The 17487-nt window shown below is 52.9% G+C and overlaps 1 protein-coding gene and 1 long non-coding RNA gene across 4 annotated transcripts in view; one reads left to right on the top strand and one right to left on the bottom strand.

The window, feature by feature from the left end:
- The window catches only part of PBX3 (PBX homeobox 3), a 106066-nt gene extending 88599 nt beyond the window's left edge, over positions 1-17467 (bottom strand). Inside the window, exons 1-3 of one of the 3 annotated variants that reach the window (XM_065854194.2) lie at positions 16031-17467; positions 13935-14509; positions 12970-13043 (exon numbers count right to left, since the gene is read on the bottom strand). In XM_065854194.2, the coding sequence (XP_065710266.1) occupies positions 12970-13043; positions 13935-14131 (271 nt within the window). In that variant the 5' untranslated portion in view covers positions 14132-14509; positions 16031-17467. Of the gene's footprint in view, positions 1-12969; positions 13044-13934; positions 15018-16030 lie in introns of those variants that run through there. The other 2 variants (XM_065854195.2, XM_065854196.2) reach the window with 2 other exon arrangements.
- LOC139829523 (uncharacterized) lies at positions 12823-13761 on the top strand. Its single transcript, XR_011742027.1, has 2 exons — positions 12823-13285; positions 13476-13761. It is a non-coding gene; the product is annotated as an uncharacterized lncRNA (long non-coding RNA).
- Positions 17468-17487: the final 20 nt, after the last annotated feature.

Here is a 17487-nt window from a genome sequence, read left to right as displayed (position 1 = left end):
CCCAGCAGAGCCAAGCTGAGGCAAGCAGAGCCAAGCTGAGCAGAGCTGAGCTGAGCCTAGCAGAGCCTAGCAGAGCTGAGCTGAGCAGAGACGAGCAGAGCCGAGCAGACCTGAGCTGAGCAGAGCAGAGCAGAGCTGAGCAGAGCTGAGCTGAGCTGAGCTGAGCCTAGCAGAGCTGAGCTGAGCCGAGCAGAGCTGAGCTGAGCCTAGCAGAGCTGAGCTGAGCAGAGCAGAGCTGAGCAGAGACGAGCAGAGCCGAGCTGAGCAGAGACGAGCAGAGCTGAGCTGAGCCTAGCAGAGCTGAGCTGAGCCTAGCAGAGCTGAGCTGAGCAGAGACGAGCAGAGCTGAGCTGAGCCTAGCAGAGCTGAGCTGAGCCTAGCAGAGCTGAGCTGAGCCTAGCAGAGCAGAGCTGAGCTGAGCCTAGCAGAGCTGAGCTGAGCCTAGCAGAGCTGAGCTGAGCCTAGCAGAGCCGAGCTGAGCAGAGACGAGCAGAGCTGAGCTGAGCCTAGCAGAGCTGAGCTGAGCCTAGCAGAGCTGAGCTGAGCCTAGCAGAGCTGAGCTGAGCAGAGACGAGCAGAGCTGAGCTGAGCCTAGCAGAGCTGAGCTGAGCAGAGACGAGCAGAGCTGAGCTGAGCCTAGCAGAGCTGAGCTGAGCAGAGACGAGCAGAGCTGAGCTGAGCCTAGCAGAGCTGAGCTGAGCCGAGCAGAGCTGCTCAGCGGCACTTGACAACAGCACTGCTCCCACAGTCCTAACCCTCAAATCCAATCAATCCTTGCTCTTTGCATTTCAAGCAGCTCCTGGCTGCCACTGCCTGAAGATAACTATTTTACCACCTCTGTCATGCCTAATTAACAAGTCAGATGTACAATTTAGAAATTTTGCAATTAACCTGCTAAAATATTGCTGGAGGATGCTAATTGTTATGCCAGTTGCCATAAAAGCTCATTTGCATAACTTATGTGTGAAAAACAATTATGAGCGGCGTTCACAGACGCGGTCCACAAACTGCTCCCAGCTACGGATGAGAGGGCCACAAAAACACTTAATTCATTGCCCACAAAATTATGTTCCCCCTTTTCTTAAACAGCATCTGTTTTGTGAAGCTATATTCATAGAAAATCCCCAAATCAACAATTAGGAGCATATGTAAATGCGCGATTACAGTTCTTTTTCTTCCATTGACAAGTTCCCCTTCCCGCGGTGCAGGGGAGCAGGGTGGTGACGCCGGCCCTGTCCCCATCCCCGTGTCCCCGTGTCCCCGGCCCCGCGCCGGGCACTGCCAGGAGCCGCTGCCGCTATCTGCTCCTCGCAGCCGATCACCGGGGGCCACTTTAACAACAAAGAACCTAAAGTCAATTGTTTCTTCAGTGAATAGGTTTCTGTTCTTCAGCACATATTTACCCAGGCATTCGGGGCAGATTTTTACCATTAAATCGGAGTCTGTAGAACATGGTTGTTGTACAAATATTTACACTCGTGCTGGCCGTTCGCTCTGCCCGCGTGGCGCACGGGCCCGCTCCCGCTCCCGGCCCAGGCGGGACCGCCGCTCCCCGGCCGCGCCTGCACGGCACCGAGCTCGCTCCTCCGCACGTCAGAGGCCGACGCGCGGCGTCTTCATCAGGCCCCACCACGCTGTGTTTTACGGGCAGAAAAACGAACGCCCACTGCTTCTTTCAGGGCAAACGAGGTGCGGACTGTGTCACTCTGGGTCTCCTCTCCAGCAGGCACCTTGCTCAGCAAGCGCTCCCAGCCCGGCAAATATAACTAAACCGACTAAGGAGTGCAGGCTGGAGCCCGCACCACGCAGCCGCGCGGTTCCAATGGCACCAGGGGCGTCCTGTCGTTACGTGGCAAGATGATGCTGCTTGTTCCTCTCCAAAATATTAGAGATTTAAAAGTTACATAACAATCATGGTGATTAAACAGCAGCTGTTATGATAATCAGTCAGTAAGAGGGAATTGATTTGTTTAGTGCTAGCAACTACAATATTATTAGACTCTCAGTATATTGAAAGGAAGAAATATTTCCTTTATTGAACACAAAATGCCATAAATTTAGGTAAACCGAAATTAGTTCATGTAATACACTGACATCCAAGAATTTATGTATATAGAGTCTATCATTTAATTTTCAGACATTCAATTTCTATATTTGGTCACAGTCAAAAGGTCAAGAACCAACAAGTCAATAAGTTCCCAAGCACCATATCGATATCACGTCGCTGCCCTAACAAGTGGAGAGGAAGTAAGAAATAACTCACAAAAAAGTCCTCAGCTGCAAATGCAAGGCGACATTTCCCCCGCCCCGCGCGGGCGCCCGCAGCCGCCAGCAGCGCCCCGACCAGGGCACCCAACCGGGGCACCCCATGGCCACGGGGCCGGCGGGGCCTGGCACGGCTGCGCTGTCCCATGGCCCTGGTGGCACCGGCGGGCCTGGCAGGGCTGTGGTGTCCCTGCGCTGCCCCTGCGCTGTCCCACGGCCCCGGTGGCACCGGCGGGCCTGGCAGGGCTGTGGTGTCCCTGCGCTGTCCCATGGCCCCGGTGGCACCGGCGGGCCTGGCAGGGCTGTGGTGTCCCTGTGCTGTCCCTGCGCTGTCCCTGCGCTGTCCCATGGCCCCGGTGGCACCGGCGGGCCTGGCAGGGCTGTGGCGTCCCCCAGCCAGGCCCGCTCTGCCCTCCTCTCTTTCTTTCCCTCTTCCCTCTTTACCCAGCACAACAAAGAAATACAAGGTAGAAAAACTGATAGTTCCCACTCTATTTGAATAACAAGTGAAATCCTAAAAATACCTCCAGTGCATGTTATTACCAAGTGTATCACCGGGTTTTATAGTGACAGGACTGAGCTATAATTTCTGAGAAAACCTCGGCATAAAGCTCCATAAACCCAGCCACTCCTGTAATGTATCACCTTATCTAGTGCACAATCATTCCCACAACTTTTCATGTTAGTATAATTTGTTCAAAAATAGTAATAAATACATCCTTGAAGTCAACTAAGAATCATTGCACAATCCACTGTAACTTGCTCTTACAGGCGGCAGTTCCTCACGCCACCAGCGTCTCCCGTGGAAGAAAACAAGCAAACATTTGGGTGTTCTGTAATTACAACCCTCAGTAAAGCAGACGTCCTTCTTTAATCATCAAATCCACGCACGTGCTTTCCGCACCCTTTCCAGGGCACCATCCCGCCTGCTAACGGCTTCCAGCACGGAAAGCAGCGATCCCAGCTACGCTGAGCCAACCAACCTGACGGCCGAGGCCCAAACGCCCGATACCCTTTCGGCAGAGGTCGAACCGTGAATTAAAAAAACAAACAGTCCTCATTGACGCCAAGAAAAGCAGAAGTCCAAGGAAAGCCTAATCTCTCCATCTCAGCAGGCAACACTCCACTCAGGCTCACCATGACTGGAATAATACGGATACTGTAAATAGTGCAAATAGATTACTTCTCAGGTAACAATTTTAATTATACCCAATAGTTGATAAAATTAATCCTTTTCAACACATAGCACCAGCTTAACACAACTGCCACAAAACCTTCAGGTAGATAACACAGCGAGGCGGCCGAGCCCGGGTGGCTGGGCCGGGTCGCTCACCCTCCTGCTCCCCACGCGGGCGGCAGCGGGACCCCTGCCAGGCTCCCAGCGCAGCACCCTCTGCCCCCAGCAGCGCCCACGGGGCTGCGGCTCCTGGGACGCTGTATTCAGCTCTTTTGTTCAACAACGTGAAACTCCATATCAGCAGCTGGAGCCCAGCGATGCCTGCTTCTGCCTCCCGTGAAAACTGACTGGCAGTTTCAGGTGCTCTTTTGTTCTTCCCAGTATCAAAAAGGTTCACTATGGTAACTAAAGCTTTTGGGTTGTAAATTCTTTGGGTCAACCAGTTCAGGAGCTCTTGGGAACTAAGACAACCAGGGGCATCGCATGTTAGATGAAAACCGTGCCGGACCCTGTGCTGGTGCAGAGCGGGAGGGTGGACAGACAGACGAGCAGGGACAGCGGGCAGGACAGAAGGAAGGGGACACAGGGCAGGGACACAAGGCAGGGACAGCGGGCAGGGACACAGGGCAGGGACACAGGGCAGGGTCAGAGGGAAGGGGACAGAGGGGAAGGATCTGCCGCACAGACCCCCTTGTCCTGCGCGGACGTGAAAACCCCTGTGGCTTCGGGGAATCCGCGGCGCTTTGCGTCTTGTGCGGTTCACGTTAAAAATTTCCCAACAATGATAGACTCCAGCTGGCAGGATGAGGGAGAGCGTGTGCGGCGAGCACCAACAGCGCCCGCACGGAGCTCTGGGGCATCTTCGTTTCCTTTTTCCTTTCTTTTCAATAACTATTGGGGCTCATAGCAAGCACTGCCACTGCAGCGCTGCGCCCCGACGGACCTGGGACGGCGACCTGCGGGACAGACAGACACACAGACAGCAAACGTCCTGCAGGCGCTCGGCAAGGGGACGAGAGAGGCTGGGCTGGGGTTCGCCTTGCTTTTATCTTTTGATACATCTCTGTTCAATTTCCAGAATTACTTCTTTGATATGTTTTTAAACGGTATTACAAAAAGAAAACTAAGCACAAAAATGTGGTAAAGCAACTCAGAGGCTGAATAAAAACCACACACACAAAGAAAACGACCAGGAAAATCTGAACTAAATCAGAAACTCTCGTCTTTGAGTCATCCTGGAGCATCCTAATACTGCAGAGGTCTCAGCACAGTGATCTTACGTATCATATACGCTCTAATAAATAGGTTCAATGAGTTGAGTTAAGGGCAGAGTTTAACTATTAACTCCAAATTTCCTCGCTCTTATGGCTGTAAGTCAATCCCTTAATGTTACTTTAACACAGCTTCTGGCAGTTGAATAAAATCTATGGTCAATATTACAACCCCTTCCCTCCTAAATGAAGGAAAATGCCCGTGTGATTTGCATGAGAAGCGACGGGAAACGCTGCGAGTGAGCGGGGTGACAAACGCGTGGGCCCACGGGCAGGGCTCCCGCCACCGCCAGGGCTCCTGCTGCTGCCAGGGCTCCCGCCACCGCCAGGGCTCCCGCCACCGCCAGGGCTCCCGCCACCGCCCGCTCGGCTGCTCGGCCCCGTTCGCCCGGCCCGCGCCGGCAGAGCCGGCGGCACCGGCAGCACCGCGGCCCCGGGGCCGGTTCCAGCGCTCCAGACAGAGCTGGGAGATAGAGCTCAAATAATAGCACAGAAATGAGATGACACAAAGAATTCTAATACTTGCCTTTTGTTAAGATACAGTAACTGAGAATACAATGAAATTCTTCATGTTCAGTATCTCCCATTAGATCAATTAATATTCAGAGAAAGGCTTTAACATGAAGTTTAAATAATCATAGAAGGAGAAAAAGAACCACCAATGTTCTAGAAGCTTCTCTAGACCTTTCAATCAATTTTATTTATATGCAAAACCAAGAGAAACTCAGAAAAAACAAAGCTCCTCCTGATGCTAAAGCTCTCAATTTACTGACAGGCAAATGGCTTCATGCTGCCACTTAATCTCATTTCTTGCATAATGCCCTCTAATTAGCATATCAAAGTGAATTAATACTTCTAGGGCATTAGCAATGGGAAAATCTGCTCCAGGCTTCACAATAGCAGTTAAGCAAGAGCCAAGAAATCCTCAAAAACACCACAAACCACTTTGCATTGCAAAACTGTTCAATTTATTTATCCTCTCTCTCTAAACACTTTTACCGCACACTGTTTTACTACTGTTCACCAAACAAAATGATAATTGCCAAAGTTACCAGCATCTGTAATGCCTGTTTAGAATCTTAATTTAGATTGTATACTTGAAGATCTCTAGATGCTTTCTTCAAAGAAATATCCCTGTTCTGTCATATCCAACAGGATCTGCTGAAAAGCCATTGTTCTTCTAAAAAGAGCAACTGGGATAATATTACTAAATTCCGTTTGTCACCTACAATAAATAATTAAAAATTCAACAATAGATGACAAATGCACCTGCTGGACAACGAGCAGTGAGAGATCAGCTTTAAATGCTGATGCACGGCTCGAGTATCGCAGGGGGTCTGCCCGGTAAAGCCAGGACGCAGCCCCCCCCTTCCCAGTGCCTGATCTTCAGTGATCCACGGACTGCTGCGAGTTCACGCGCCTGTGCAGCACCCACTGACCTGATCGCCAACAAAAGAGTTTAAAATACCTAAAATAGCATAAAATAAAAGTAGGTGCATGATGACTTTTGCCATATGCTTCCACACAAACCATGCGGTTTTTATCCCACTCCTGAAGCACTGAACACATTATAGCTGTTCTAATCAGACATCACACCATTTCTTCTTTAAGAAATATTTTCAGAATCTACTTTCAATCACAGGTTACTTTGCAAAATAAAAACTGTAATTTACAAGCAAGGACTAAAAATCCCTGAAACTTCATCCTCTTAGTGCTCCTCATCGGTCTTCAAAAGCAGCGAAGGAGCAGCAAACCCAGCAGCGCGCTCCCCCCAGCCCAGGCAGGGGCTGCAGACCAAGGGGAAGCCAACAACAAAGAGCAGAACGCGGGGTCAGCGGGGCCCTCTGACTCCTGATCGCAACACAAAGGGGAGGGGAAAGTACGGGAATAACAAAAGAAATTATGACGCATATTCATCGGATACTGGAGCCTCCTAAGGAAGGTGCGGTACCGCGTGGCACGCTTGGCTCGCGGGATCCCGGAGCTCCGAGCCGCCGGCCCCTCGCCGGTCCAGCCCGCGCCGCGGCAGCGCTGCCGGCCGGCTGAGCGGCAAACGCAGCCGTGCGGCGATCAACCGCTCCAACTTTATACACGCGTGAACTATGGGAGCTGACAGAAACTTTAATAATTTATATTAAATATTGATGTGAATTATTTACTCCATTCATACTTAAGGACATGAATTGCCTACCGGAGAAAAGCAAATGTGACAAAAGGTCAACACGCTGGTGCAAAAAGGCAGGCGGTGTCAGGCGTGTGTTATCTGAACCATGCTGATCACCTTGATAAGCGCATAGCATTAAACATGAGCGCTGAGAAAACAAACACCGCGCTCTTCCCAGGGTGTCAGCCCCGCGCCAGCGGCTCCGGCTCGCTCCGCAGCCACAAACCACGGTGCACGCTGCACAGCGCTCACCCACCGCCACTAAACCATGGTGGACACCGCACAGCACTCACCCACCGCCACCAAACCACAGTGCACACAGCACAGCGCTCACCCACTGCCACCAAACCACGGTGCACACCACACAGCATTCACCCACCGCCACCAAACCACGGTGCACACCACACAGCATTCACCCACCGCCACCAAACCACAGTGCACACTGCACAACATTCACCCACCACCACCAAACCATGGTGCACCGCCACCAAACCACGGTGCACACCACACAGCATTCACCCACCGCCACCAAACCACGGTGCACACCACACATTGCTTACCCACTGCCACCAAACCACGGTGCACACCACACATTGCTTACCCACTGCCACCAAACCACGGTGCACACCACACATTGCTTACCCACTGCCACCAAACCACGGCGCACACCGCACAGCGCTCACCCACTGCCACCAAACCGTGTGCCAGGAGCTGAAAACCAGCCCCAAACTGAGGACAAACACAAACCAGACTCTCGCGCTCTGCTCTGTAATTATTAATATAGCCTTCCTATGTATTTAAATATTGCCTTACATTTGTAACAATTCAGTATGTCTAATTCTGCTTATATTTGACTATGGTAGACTGCAAATATCATTATATTAATGTTTCACACAAATCAATATTTAAATTGAAAAAAGACAGCATAATATCCATATCATACAACTTTTTCATTGAAAGCTGTAGGAATAGAGCTTGATAAATGTGTTAAATCCTGGGAAAAAAAAAAGGCCTCTTCTGCATTCACTGCATGCTGTTATAATAATTTATCTCCGAATGCAAAACTCCTTAACTTACAACAAGCATCCTCAGCCACACCACGCAGTCACTCATACCATTCAGTATTCCCAGATAAGCAAGCAAATGTGCCAAATTCCAATAGAACATGAAGGACTTCAAAAAGAGCTATAAAATGAAATAAATCCCTGCTCGTGGTTAACTCGGTATTGACCAGCAGGCCCACACCTATCCTGGACGGGTGGCGCGGGGGCAAGGTCTGGAACACAGATCCCGGTGATCAGCGTGCAGGCTGCTGTTCGAATGGAGCAGGGAGCAGCGACAGCGGCGCGGTCGAGGGCACCGCGGGTACAGGTTCTGAGACACAGTAACACGGGTTTCGCTAATGCAAATAATCACCAAACTGCCTGTTTTATAACCAGAGCAGCACCGTGTCAGAAACCCAGCAGAGAGGTAGAGTTCTGGTATGAACGTGTTTGAAACAGACGAGCAAATGAAATCAAGATACTGTATTCCATTTATTTTTTCTCCTAGGACGTTTATGACGAAAAGCAATGTCACTGCGTAAGGACAGAGGAGAGGACCCGACGTTCCGCCGCACGCCATCGGTTGTAATATTTGCTGACAATTAAAGAAAATATACCATTCCAAAATATACCATTCCACGGGTGTAGTGAGAAATCTTGGACACTGAGGTATGAGAACAGAAACTGAAGCTGAACAATTTCAACTAAAGGAAAAAATGTACGCACATAAATACACAATGGTTACTTCAGACGGAGTCAGGGCAAATCAAAAATATGTATTTAGCAGCTTGAAAAAAACACCAGGACTGCACATAAATATTTTAAATAGCAAAAATGAATAACAATAACATCACAGCTGATATTGAGAAAACAGCTAACACACATACACATGTACACGCACATATATATATGTAGGTTATCAGTGCCATTTCATTGTTCCACTCGAATCCTTTAATGTTCAGACAAGACTGCCAGGGCTGCATTTTCTTATGTATGGTGGCAGGGTGCTGGCACTAAGAGGCAGTCCACAAACACGGAGAAGTCGCGACCCGTGTAACGCGGTGCCGGGTCCCGGGCTGCGATCCGCGCTCAGCCCGGCGCACGCAGGGGTTAACGCTCCCGGCTCCGGCTCCGGCAGGCACAGAGCGCTCAGAGCTCCCAACGCTGCCCTGCGGATCCTGCGGCGCATTGACAAGGGGCGTTCCTGGAGAGTTGGGCCATTCTCATCAATAAGGAGCTCTCCAGCAAGGAAGGGCACCAAACAGCCCTTTCATCATCCCAGTGGCATCGTCGGCTACTTACAGTTGTAGCAATAAAAATAAGGTTTTAGCTTCCATGGGGAACAGCGAGAAATTAACCCTGTGGTTAACATCACTATTTGTCTGCTTTCATTCCTCTTTTTTTTTTCATTCTTTAAAACAAAATTCTGCAGGAGGGGAGAATGTTCTTAATGAACATTTTCCTTCTCTCTCTTTAGACATAAAAAATAGTTGGAGCAGGCCAAGCAGCCAAGCAGGCCTTTCCCTTCCCCTGCGGACACCTCCTGCAGTCGAGAAGTTCATTAAGTTTTATGATCTTCCCAAGTCAGCCCTGCTTATAAGCCTCACAAAGGCCACAAATCTGGCAAACCATCATGTATGCCATTAGGCTTTACTGGTAAATGAACGCTGTTTAGGGTTTGTGGTGACAGTAAATTTGGGTTTGGTTGGCAGCTATCACTGCTGCTGCTGGGCTTACAGAGCTAAAGAAAGAAATGAATGTATACATGCGTGCATATGCACACTTGCATTCAGTTTTGCAAATGAATGTTGCTATGTATATAAATGATTTTTAAAGAGCAAAAAAAACAAACCATCTACCAACACAATCCAGGACCTAAGAATATGTCAATCCTTCGGGAAATAATCACAATTCCCTAACCAGTTTAACACTAGAAGAATTAATACATTTTCATTTATATTTCCATGAGCATAACCAGCACCTCAGGTATAGCAATGTCCTAGTGGAGCTGAATCGAATTACAGCTCTGAAGGACTTTTAGTCAGTAAAAAAGAGCTATTTAAAAAAAGCAAAGGCGCGGGTTGGTTTTGGTTCTGCGCGGCGCGAGTGGCGGCCGCACAGGTATGCAACAGATGTGAGCAGCCCCGGCCCTGCCGGCGGCGCCTCGGGGAGCAGGTACGGCACACGGGGGAGCGGGTACGGCACACGGGGGAATGGGTACGGCACACGGGGGAGCGGGTACGGCACACGGGGGAATGGGTACGGCACACGGGGGAGCGGGTACGGCACACGGGGGAGCGGGTATGGCACACTGGGGAATGGGTACGGCACACGGGGGAGCGGGTACGGCACACGGGGGAGTGGGTACGGCACACCGGGAAATGGGTATGGCACACGGGGGAGTGGGTACGGCACACGGGGGAGTGGGTACGGCACACCGGGGAATGGGTACAGCACACCGAGCCACGGGCAGAGCGCTCCCACCCCCGTCCTCATATCTTGTTAGAGGGGCGTCAGCAGAACTTGGGGCATCGTTTTTCTCTGAACTCATTAAAGAAATAAGTGGCAGTTTCTTTACGAAAACCATGCTACCTTGTGGTTGCCTCTAAGAATGCACATCTATTAATATCTGTAAAGCTCTTAAATGTATTATGAAGCACTTTTTAAAATGTTAAAATGTTAAAAAAGAAATGCCAGGCTAAATGCAGTAAGCTCAGTGATTTGCTTTGTACACGGTAAACACATCACAGGAGAAAAAAGAAAAACCCTCAGCTCCTAACCCTAAGTGAGCCAGAGAGGCTTTAAAACGCACTGCATCCATTAACCCTTGCGGGAAAGGGACCGAGTCGCTCTACCTAAACTGAGGACTCCTCTACGTGTTCTCTCACGACCAGGCTCACAAAGTCCTCACTGACTGCACTGAAAACTACCAGGATAGAAAAAATACAAAATTCAAGAGAAAAATGACTTAGATGTTGCATGACTTATTTCAGAACAGACACGACTGCGATTACGCTTTAGGTGTAGGCTGCAGCCTCCCTCCTCACCCTCGTCCTTCTCTCCGAAGAAGGGGGCGATAAAGCCATCACGGCCATTCCCACTGCCGGCACCCAGGCGAACTTTGGGCTTCATTCAACCCCACTGAACAGGGGCGCGTGACCCGGCTGCAGCCAGGTCTAAGTGCTCGGACCACAGGACAATGCAGAGAACCAGGGGGAGGAGGGGACCTCTGCGTTAATTGCATCTCAGACCACTCGCCCTTCCAGTTCAGAATTGTTTGAGCCGTTTCCTACCACAACAGCTCACAGAAAATACGCTAGAATTTACCGTCACATTTTCTTTGCTTGGGCACGTGAACTAAACCTACACAGACGGTGCTTCTCAAGTGGGAGACCCTGCGGGAAGGGCCCCCGCGGGAACGGTTTTGGTGGGGGTGTGGATTCAGCCCCATCAATCACCCGCAGCGTCAATCCTGTCCCTCCTCTGCTGCGGGATCTGGCCTTTGGGCAGGCGGACGCCTTCACTCTTTGTTGGTTCCCAGCCATTTCACAAAGAGAGAACTTGCAAACTTGGCTTGACTAGTCGCAGCACAAAGGCAGGATCCCAACTCACAAGTTACCCCTGGAACACCCCGAAACGTTGCAGACCACAAAGTCTCTTGACAGGTTCCTTCTGGCCTCCAGATCGGCGCTGGCCCCACCGCACCCCCCCTGCCAGTGCTCCGGCTGCTGAAGGGACTCGGGATTCCTCCCGGCTCACCCCTGACATGTGCTTGACTACACTTTCCTTTCAAAACAGCCAGGCTAAGCCCTCTGCAAATAAAGCGATGGCGGGACCTCCGCCTGCCTCCTTAATTGAAATCTGCCTGCTGCAAAATGTCTGACCCTGCAGGGCAGGTCGGCGGGCTTGGGCAGGACGGGCGCGAAGTTTGGGGAAAGGCAGAAAACAAACAGCCGAACAGGGCAGGAAGGGGCACAACGCAGGTAGGTGGGGAGGGAGGGCAGGAGGGGACCGTCCCCCTTGTCCCGGGTAATGTAATGCAATATAAAGCAGAATCGATCTTAATATTCACAACACGGTCAATGCCCCAGTGCTCAGCTGTCAGCACAAACTCAAGCGGATCCCCGGTAGCAAAGAAACCCTTGGACATAAGGCACTAAACATTTCCTGAGAACTGTGCACTTTCAGGCTTCTCAGCTGAGGTTTGCAATGATTTCATGTTTGCTGTTTTCGTCAAGTCTTATTTTTTCAGTGTGTAATTAACGGGAATGTGACTGAATATCAAATACAGCTAAAAAGCCAGACAATGCATGTATTTATTTTTAAATCCAACTCATAACAAATGTTCTTATTCACATAACACAAGGGAAAACACTTTGCAAATTTTCTTCTTTAAAAAAAAAATTATCTCTAAATTCGATGATGTGAAAAAATTTCAAAAATATCCCCTAAAATGCCTCTAAAAAAACCCAAGAGTTTACTCGTGTCGCATTAACGTAGGCAAAAAATATTTTTTATACTTTTGAGTTGAAAATGTTCGGCATTTCAAACAGCATCGCCCGGGAGCAGCGGAGCCCGCGGAGCCGCAGCGCCCGGCCCGGGCACCGGGCTGTGCCGGGGCTCCCCGAACCGGCTCCCGAACCGGCTCCCCAGGCTGCCCCGCCGCCCGCACCACGTTCACCGGCCCCGCTGCGAGCGGCGCAGCCCGGGAAAAAAACCAACCAACCAAACCAAACCAAAAGTGAGGTGACCCAGCTGCGCCGAGTGTTCCGCCGGGTGTCCGGTGCGGCGGCACCGCGGCTGAGAGCGGCCGCCGGGGATCGCCCCCGCGCCATTGCGCTGCGAACCGGCCTGACGGCGCCGCCGGGCCGGGCCCCTCCGCTGCGCTGCGCTCCGCTCCGCTCGGCGAGCCGGGCCGGGCCCCGCAGGCAGCGCGGCCGGCGGCGCCTCCCGCCCGCTGCGGCGGGGCGAGCGGCGGCAGGACCGGCCCCGGCGGCGGCGGAAGGAAGGACGGACCAAGATGGCTGCGGCGGCGCGGGCGGCCCTTACCTGTTTTCTCCTTGATCTCGCAGAGGACGCTGAACAAGGCGGGTTTCATCCTGTGGCAGTTCAGTGCGTGTTTCCTGAAAGAGAGCAGAGACAAGAGGTTAACGCGGCTTTCGGCAACATGGCGCCTTCCCGAGCGGGAGCCCGAGCCGCGGGCCGCGCCGCTCCCGGCCGCGTCTCCCCGGCGGGCCGCGGGGCTGGCGGCGAGCGGAGGCCCGGGGCCGGGTGTCCCCCTCCTTCCCTCTGACTCCTGCACCGAATTATCTTTGTGCGAATGCCGCCCGACCGAAGGGGTATAAATCAACCTCCCTTGTCTCCGGTACGATCCGTCCTGCGATATTATAACTGATTTATTAAGGAGATTGGGGTGGGGGGACTTGCAGAGTTAACATTCTTTGCGTTTGTATTTACTGTGATTTAAAACAGGGATTGGTTTGGGGGGTTGTTCGGGTTTTTGTTGTTTTGGTTTTTTTGTTTGGCTTTTGTTTTGTTTTGTATTTCCCCCCCAGCAGCAATATCTTGTCAGCTTTGTAATTTATCTGCCGACACTTGGAGGGCAGGGAGACAGAAAAGAAAGAAAGGAAAAAAAGTTGCACTCGCAGGGAGAGTGCGGAGCTGCCCGACGGACGGACGGACGGACAGAGCGGCTCCGAGGCCGTGTCCAGCGGAACGGGCAGGGCTCGGCCACGGCTTCCGCGCACCGGGCGACAGCATCGGCATCGCACGCGGCTACATTTAGTTAATTTATATATATATATATATATAGTTAAATTCATTAAATAGCAACTTTGGCTCTGCCTCGGCTGCTTACAATTTCTCCTACGGCACCAAGAAGTTGCTCAAATTGTGAGACTCTGGGTCTCCGCAGAGGAGCAGGAAGGAGAGAAACAAAAACCACACACACACACACGAAAAAAAAAAAGGAAAAAGAAAAAGAGAGAGACAAGGTTTAATGAGACGAAACCAACTTTGCTTGTGCCTCATCCAGGCTTTGGTCAGTGATGGTCATGATCTGGTGGAGGATGTCGCCGATGTCCTGCTTCCTGCCGTCGCCGTCGGCCCCGTCGTGTCCGTGGGGGGGCGGCAGGGCCATGCCCCCCTGCACCGAGTGCCCGGCCAGGTTCACGCCGGCCAGAGTCTGCAGCATCCGGGACTGATCGTCCATGGCGGCCGGGCCGGGCGGGCGGAGCGCGGGAGCGGGGCAGCCGCGGGCGCCGGGCTCTGCCGGCTCCTGACTCCGCTTCGCTCTTGCACGCACACCCCGCAGAAGGAAAAATAGAGAAGCCAAAGAAAGCAACAAAAAAACAGTATTTGTGTTTTGACCAGATCTCAGCTGTTTATTCCACTCTCTCCTTCCCAGTGCAGTAAATCACTCTCTTCTTTAGTTACAATCTTCTTTCATCATCATCATATTTGTGGCTTGGATAAATGAGTTGATAAGGTTTCTTTGCAGTTTCCCTGGTACAATCTTCCTCCAAAGCTTTTTTTTTTCTTTTTTACTTTTACTGTTGCTTTTTATGTCTTTCCCCACTTGTCCAAAAATCTTCTTTGCAAAAAAAAGCAAAATTAAAAAAAAAAAACAAAATCAAAAAACTCGCTTTCAAATCCTTAAGAAGTTAGGAGGGTGGCAAACAGCAAAAACCACAACAAACCAGGCGAACACCCCCACCCCCAAATTGCAACATAAAAAAGCCAAGAAAACACAATCACAGTGGGAAAAAAATTAATCGCCCTCCCCCCCAAAAATAACAAATGATCCCAAGTCTGTGCAACGGGGGTAAAACAGCAGCAATCAAAAGTTTGAACTTGTGCAAAGAAAAGAGCGGAAATAACGGGGAAAGAACTGTAAAAAAATTAATTACACACTCTCTGCAAAGCAATGTGCAAAAATATCAGCCCGCTGGAATTTATGAGCCCCGCCGCCCGGTGCCCGTGTGTGTTTTATGTTGTTTGATGGCCGCTCCGGTGCGATTGACAGCCTGCCAGCGCCACTCACTCACCGCGGACGTGTCACCCTGTGAGCGAGGAGAGCGGCCGCGCGCGAGAGGGACGCGGAGCCGCCGCGCCCCGCCCCGCCCCGCCCCTCCCGCGGGACGCCGCGCCGCCCCGCCCCGCGCCCCGCCCCGGCCCTCCCCGCCGGGCGGGGCCGCCGCCGCCACCGCCCCGCCCGGGGCCGCCCGCCTCACGGGGCCGGCTCCGCGGGGTCGCCCTCCCGCCGGGCCGAGCGGTGGCGGCGCTCCCCGGGGGCGGGGAGGCCTCGGCCGGGAGCGGCGGGCGCGACGACCAATCGGAGCGCGCGGGGGCGGGCGCCCGTGGCGGCGCTGACCACTCAGCGTGCGCGGGGCGGTGCCGCTCCCGCCTGCCCCCGCGGAGGCCCCGCCCCCTCGCTGAGAAACTTCTGATTGGGCTGTTCGAACAGCCACGTGGCCGGGGCGACAGCCGCTCGGCCCCGCCCCTTCCGTTGTTATGGTAACGCCGGGTTGAGGCCTCTCGGTTCCCCCAGCGCCGCCGCGCCGGCAGCCCCGGTTCTCTGGGCTGGGGCAGCCCCGGGAGGGGGGGGGGCTGGCCCTGCCCCGAGACGGAGCTGCGGCCGCGGGGCAGAGAGGCCCCCGGCCCGGCAGCCCGGTACCGCCTGCGTGGCCGTGTCCCCGCGGACAAGCCCTGTCCCGGGCCGGAGCCCCCGGAGCGGTTCGCTGGCTCGGCAGCCGTACCGCAAAGGGCGCCACTGCGGCAGCCAGAGCTTGATTTGAACTCTGTTTGCTTAAGTGTACACTGCCAAAAATGTGACAAGAAAAATAAACATACATAAAGAATAACCAAGACTCCATTGTGCAAAGGGGTTATCTTTAGATCACTGCCAGCCCTCCGCCCCTCAATTGTTCTTATGGAGAACACCTGCTCCACGCAGATACGGAGGGGAAGTCGATTGTGATCCCTGTTCTGAGTGGAGTGTAACAAACCTGTTGCTACAGAGACCTCTCAGGGAAGGGAAAACCCCCTGCAGCGTGGTGAGAGCGGCGCAGGAGCAGTTACAGCGATACTTAATGCGCTGTATGTACTGTACCTGGTCTGATGCTCGGTGCCCGACAGCTCCGACTCCGCGTGCCCCAACTGCAGCTCCACGTTCTCCTGGCTGCGTCGTCACTCAACCATGGCCACATCACCATCACGGGACCTCCACTCAGCACCGTAACGTGGGTGTCACCTGCTCGAGTGGGAGCCCTGACCTGGCTCACAGGGTCACATTGAACCGTTGAGGATTGCTGTGGGTGGGCATCACTTTTACTGCCCTGCCACTCAATTAGCATGGTCATTCAAATTCTAATTATCCTCCATCTTGATTACTGTGCCATTTTCTGGTTGGAGCAACTGTCTTCCTAGTGTCATTCAAATTTATCAAGAATGCTAATCCAAAGATCTTTTATTTATTATTATTTTGTCTATTTTACAGATCAGTTTGCATTTGTCTGCTGAGGGCAAAGTTTCCCAGAGGAGATGCCCGTTCCAGTGGCCACCTGGCACTGATGCAAACGGGACAGCGCGTCCCTGTGCCAGCTCTGGTGCTTGGTTCACCACACACTGATGCAGTTCACCTCACCAAAACAGTGAAACTCTTCTGGGCTACTGTTTCTCCTGGTTTATCAGGCTGAATCAAGTAACTCCAGCATGAGAGGGCTGCTGGAGGGGCTCCCTGTGCTCTGCGGTGCCTCCTGGTTACAGCCTCACATCGCCATGATCTGCCATTTGCTGGAGCAGTTCCAGCTCCTGGCCTCGCTCCGCCGCTGCTGCCGGCCGTCATTGTCTGCTCGTAGCGGCGCTGAACACGCGTCTCCTCGGGCGCCGCTGGTGCACTGGGCGATGCTCCTCAACGTCCTCCTCTACCGTCCTTGGTAAAAGTTGCGTTTTGTTGACATGTACAGCTGTCCAGGGGTGGAGAGGTCACGGTTTGCCACAGAATTAACCAGTGTTGTCTCGCTGCTTCCACAGGAGTTGCGGAGGCCAGTGTGACAAAGGCTGGTCAGCCATGAACAGCGGCCCAAAGGAAAACGAGTCCAGGCAGCACCCGGTGCCGTCCCAGGACACGGAGGCGCGAGGTGCGGGGCCTGTGGGGGTGGCCGGGCCCACACGCTCGCTCCAGCGGCACCAGCGCCCCCGGGCCGGAGAGCACGGCGCTCGGGGGCAGCCCCACAGGACGTTCCTCCCGGGTTTAAGCACGGCTGGTGCGCTTAATGAATTTTTTCTAGCAGTTCCCTTTGTTTGCGTTTGTGTACCGAGTGCTGTGTGGAAAGTTTGGTGTAAAACCACAACATAAATACCAATCTAGTGCACTTGGAAGAACTCGGGGTTACCGCGGTCCCCCGCGGGCCTGTTCCCCGCGCCTCGGGCGGCTGAGGAGTTTCTGTCACAGTTTCTGCTCGTTCCGTTTGTCACCACTGGAACTCGTACGAACGCGCCCCGGCCCGCTGCCCTCGCTCCGCAGCCCCGGGCCCGCTGCCCGGCACCGCGCGGCGCGAACGGGCG

Source organism: Patagioenas fasciata, chromosome 20 (assembly GCF_037038585.1).
Source record: "Patagioenas fasciata isolate bPatFas1 chromosome 20, bPatFas1.hap1, whole genome shotgun sequence".
In the NCBI taxonomy this organism is placed as follows: Eukaryota; Metazoa; Chordata; class Aves; order Columbiformes; family Columbidae; genus Patagioenas; species Patagioenas fasciata.
The sequence above is the reverse complement of the archived record's forward strand: the minus strand, read 5'-3'. Positions and strand labels throughout refer to the sequence as shown.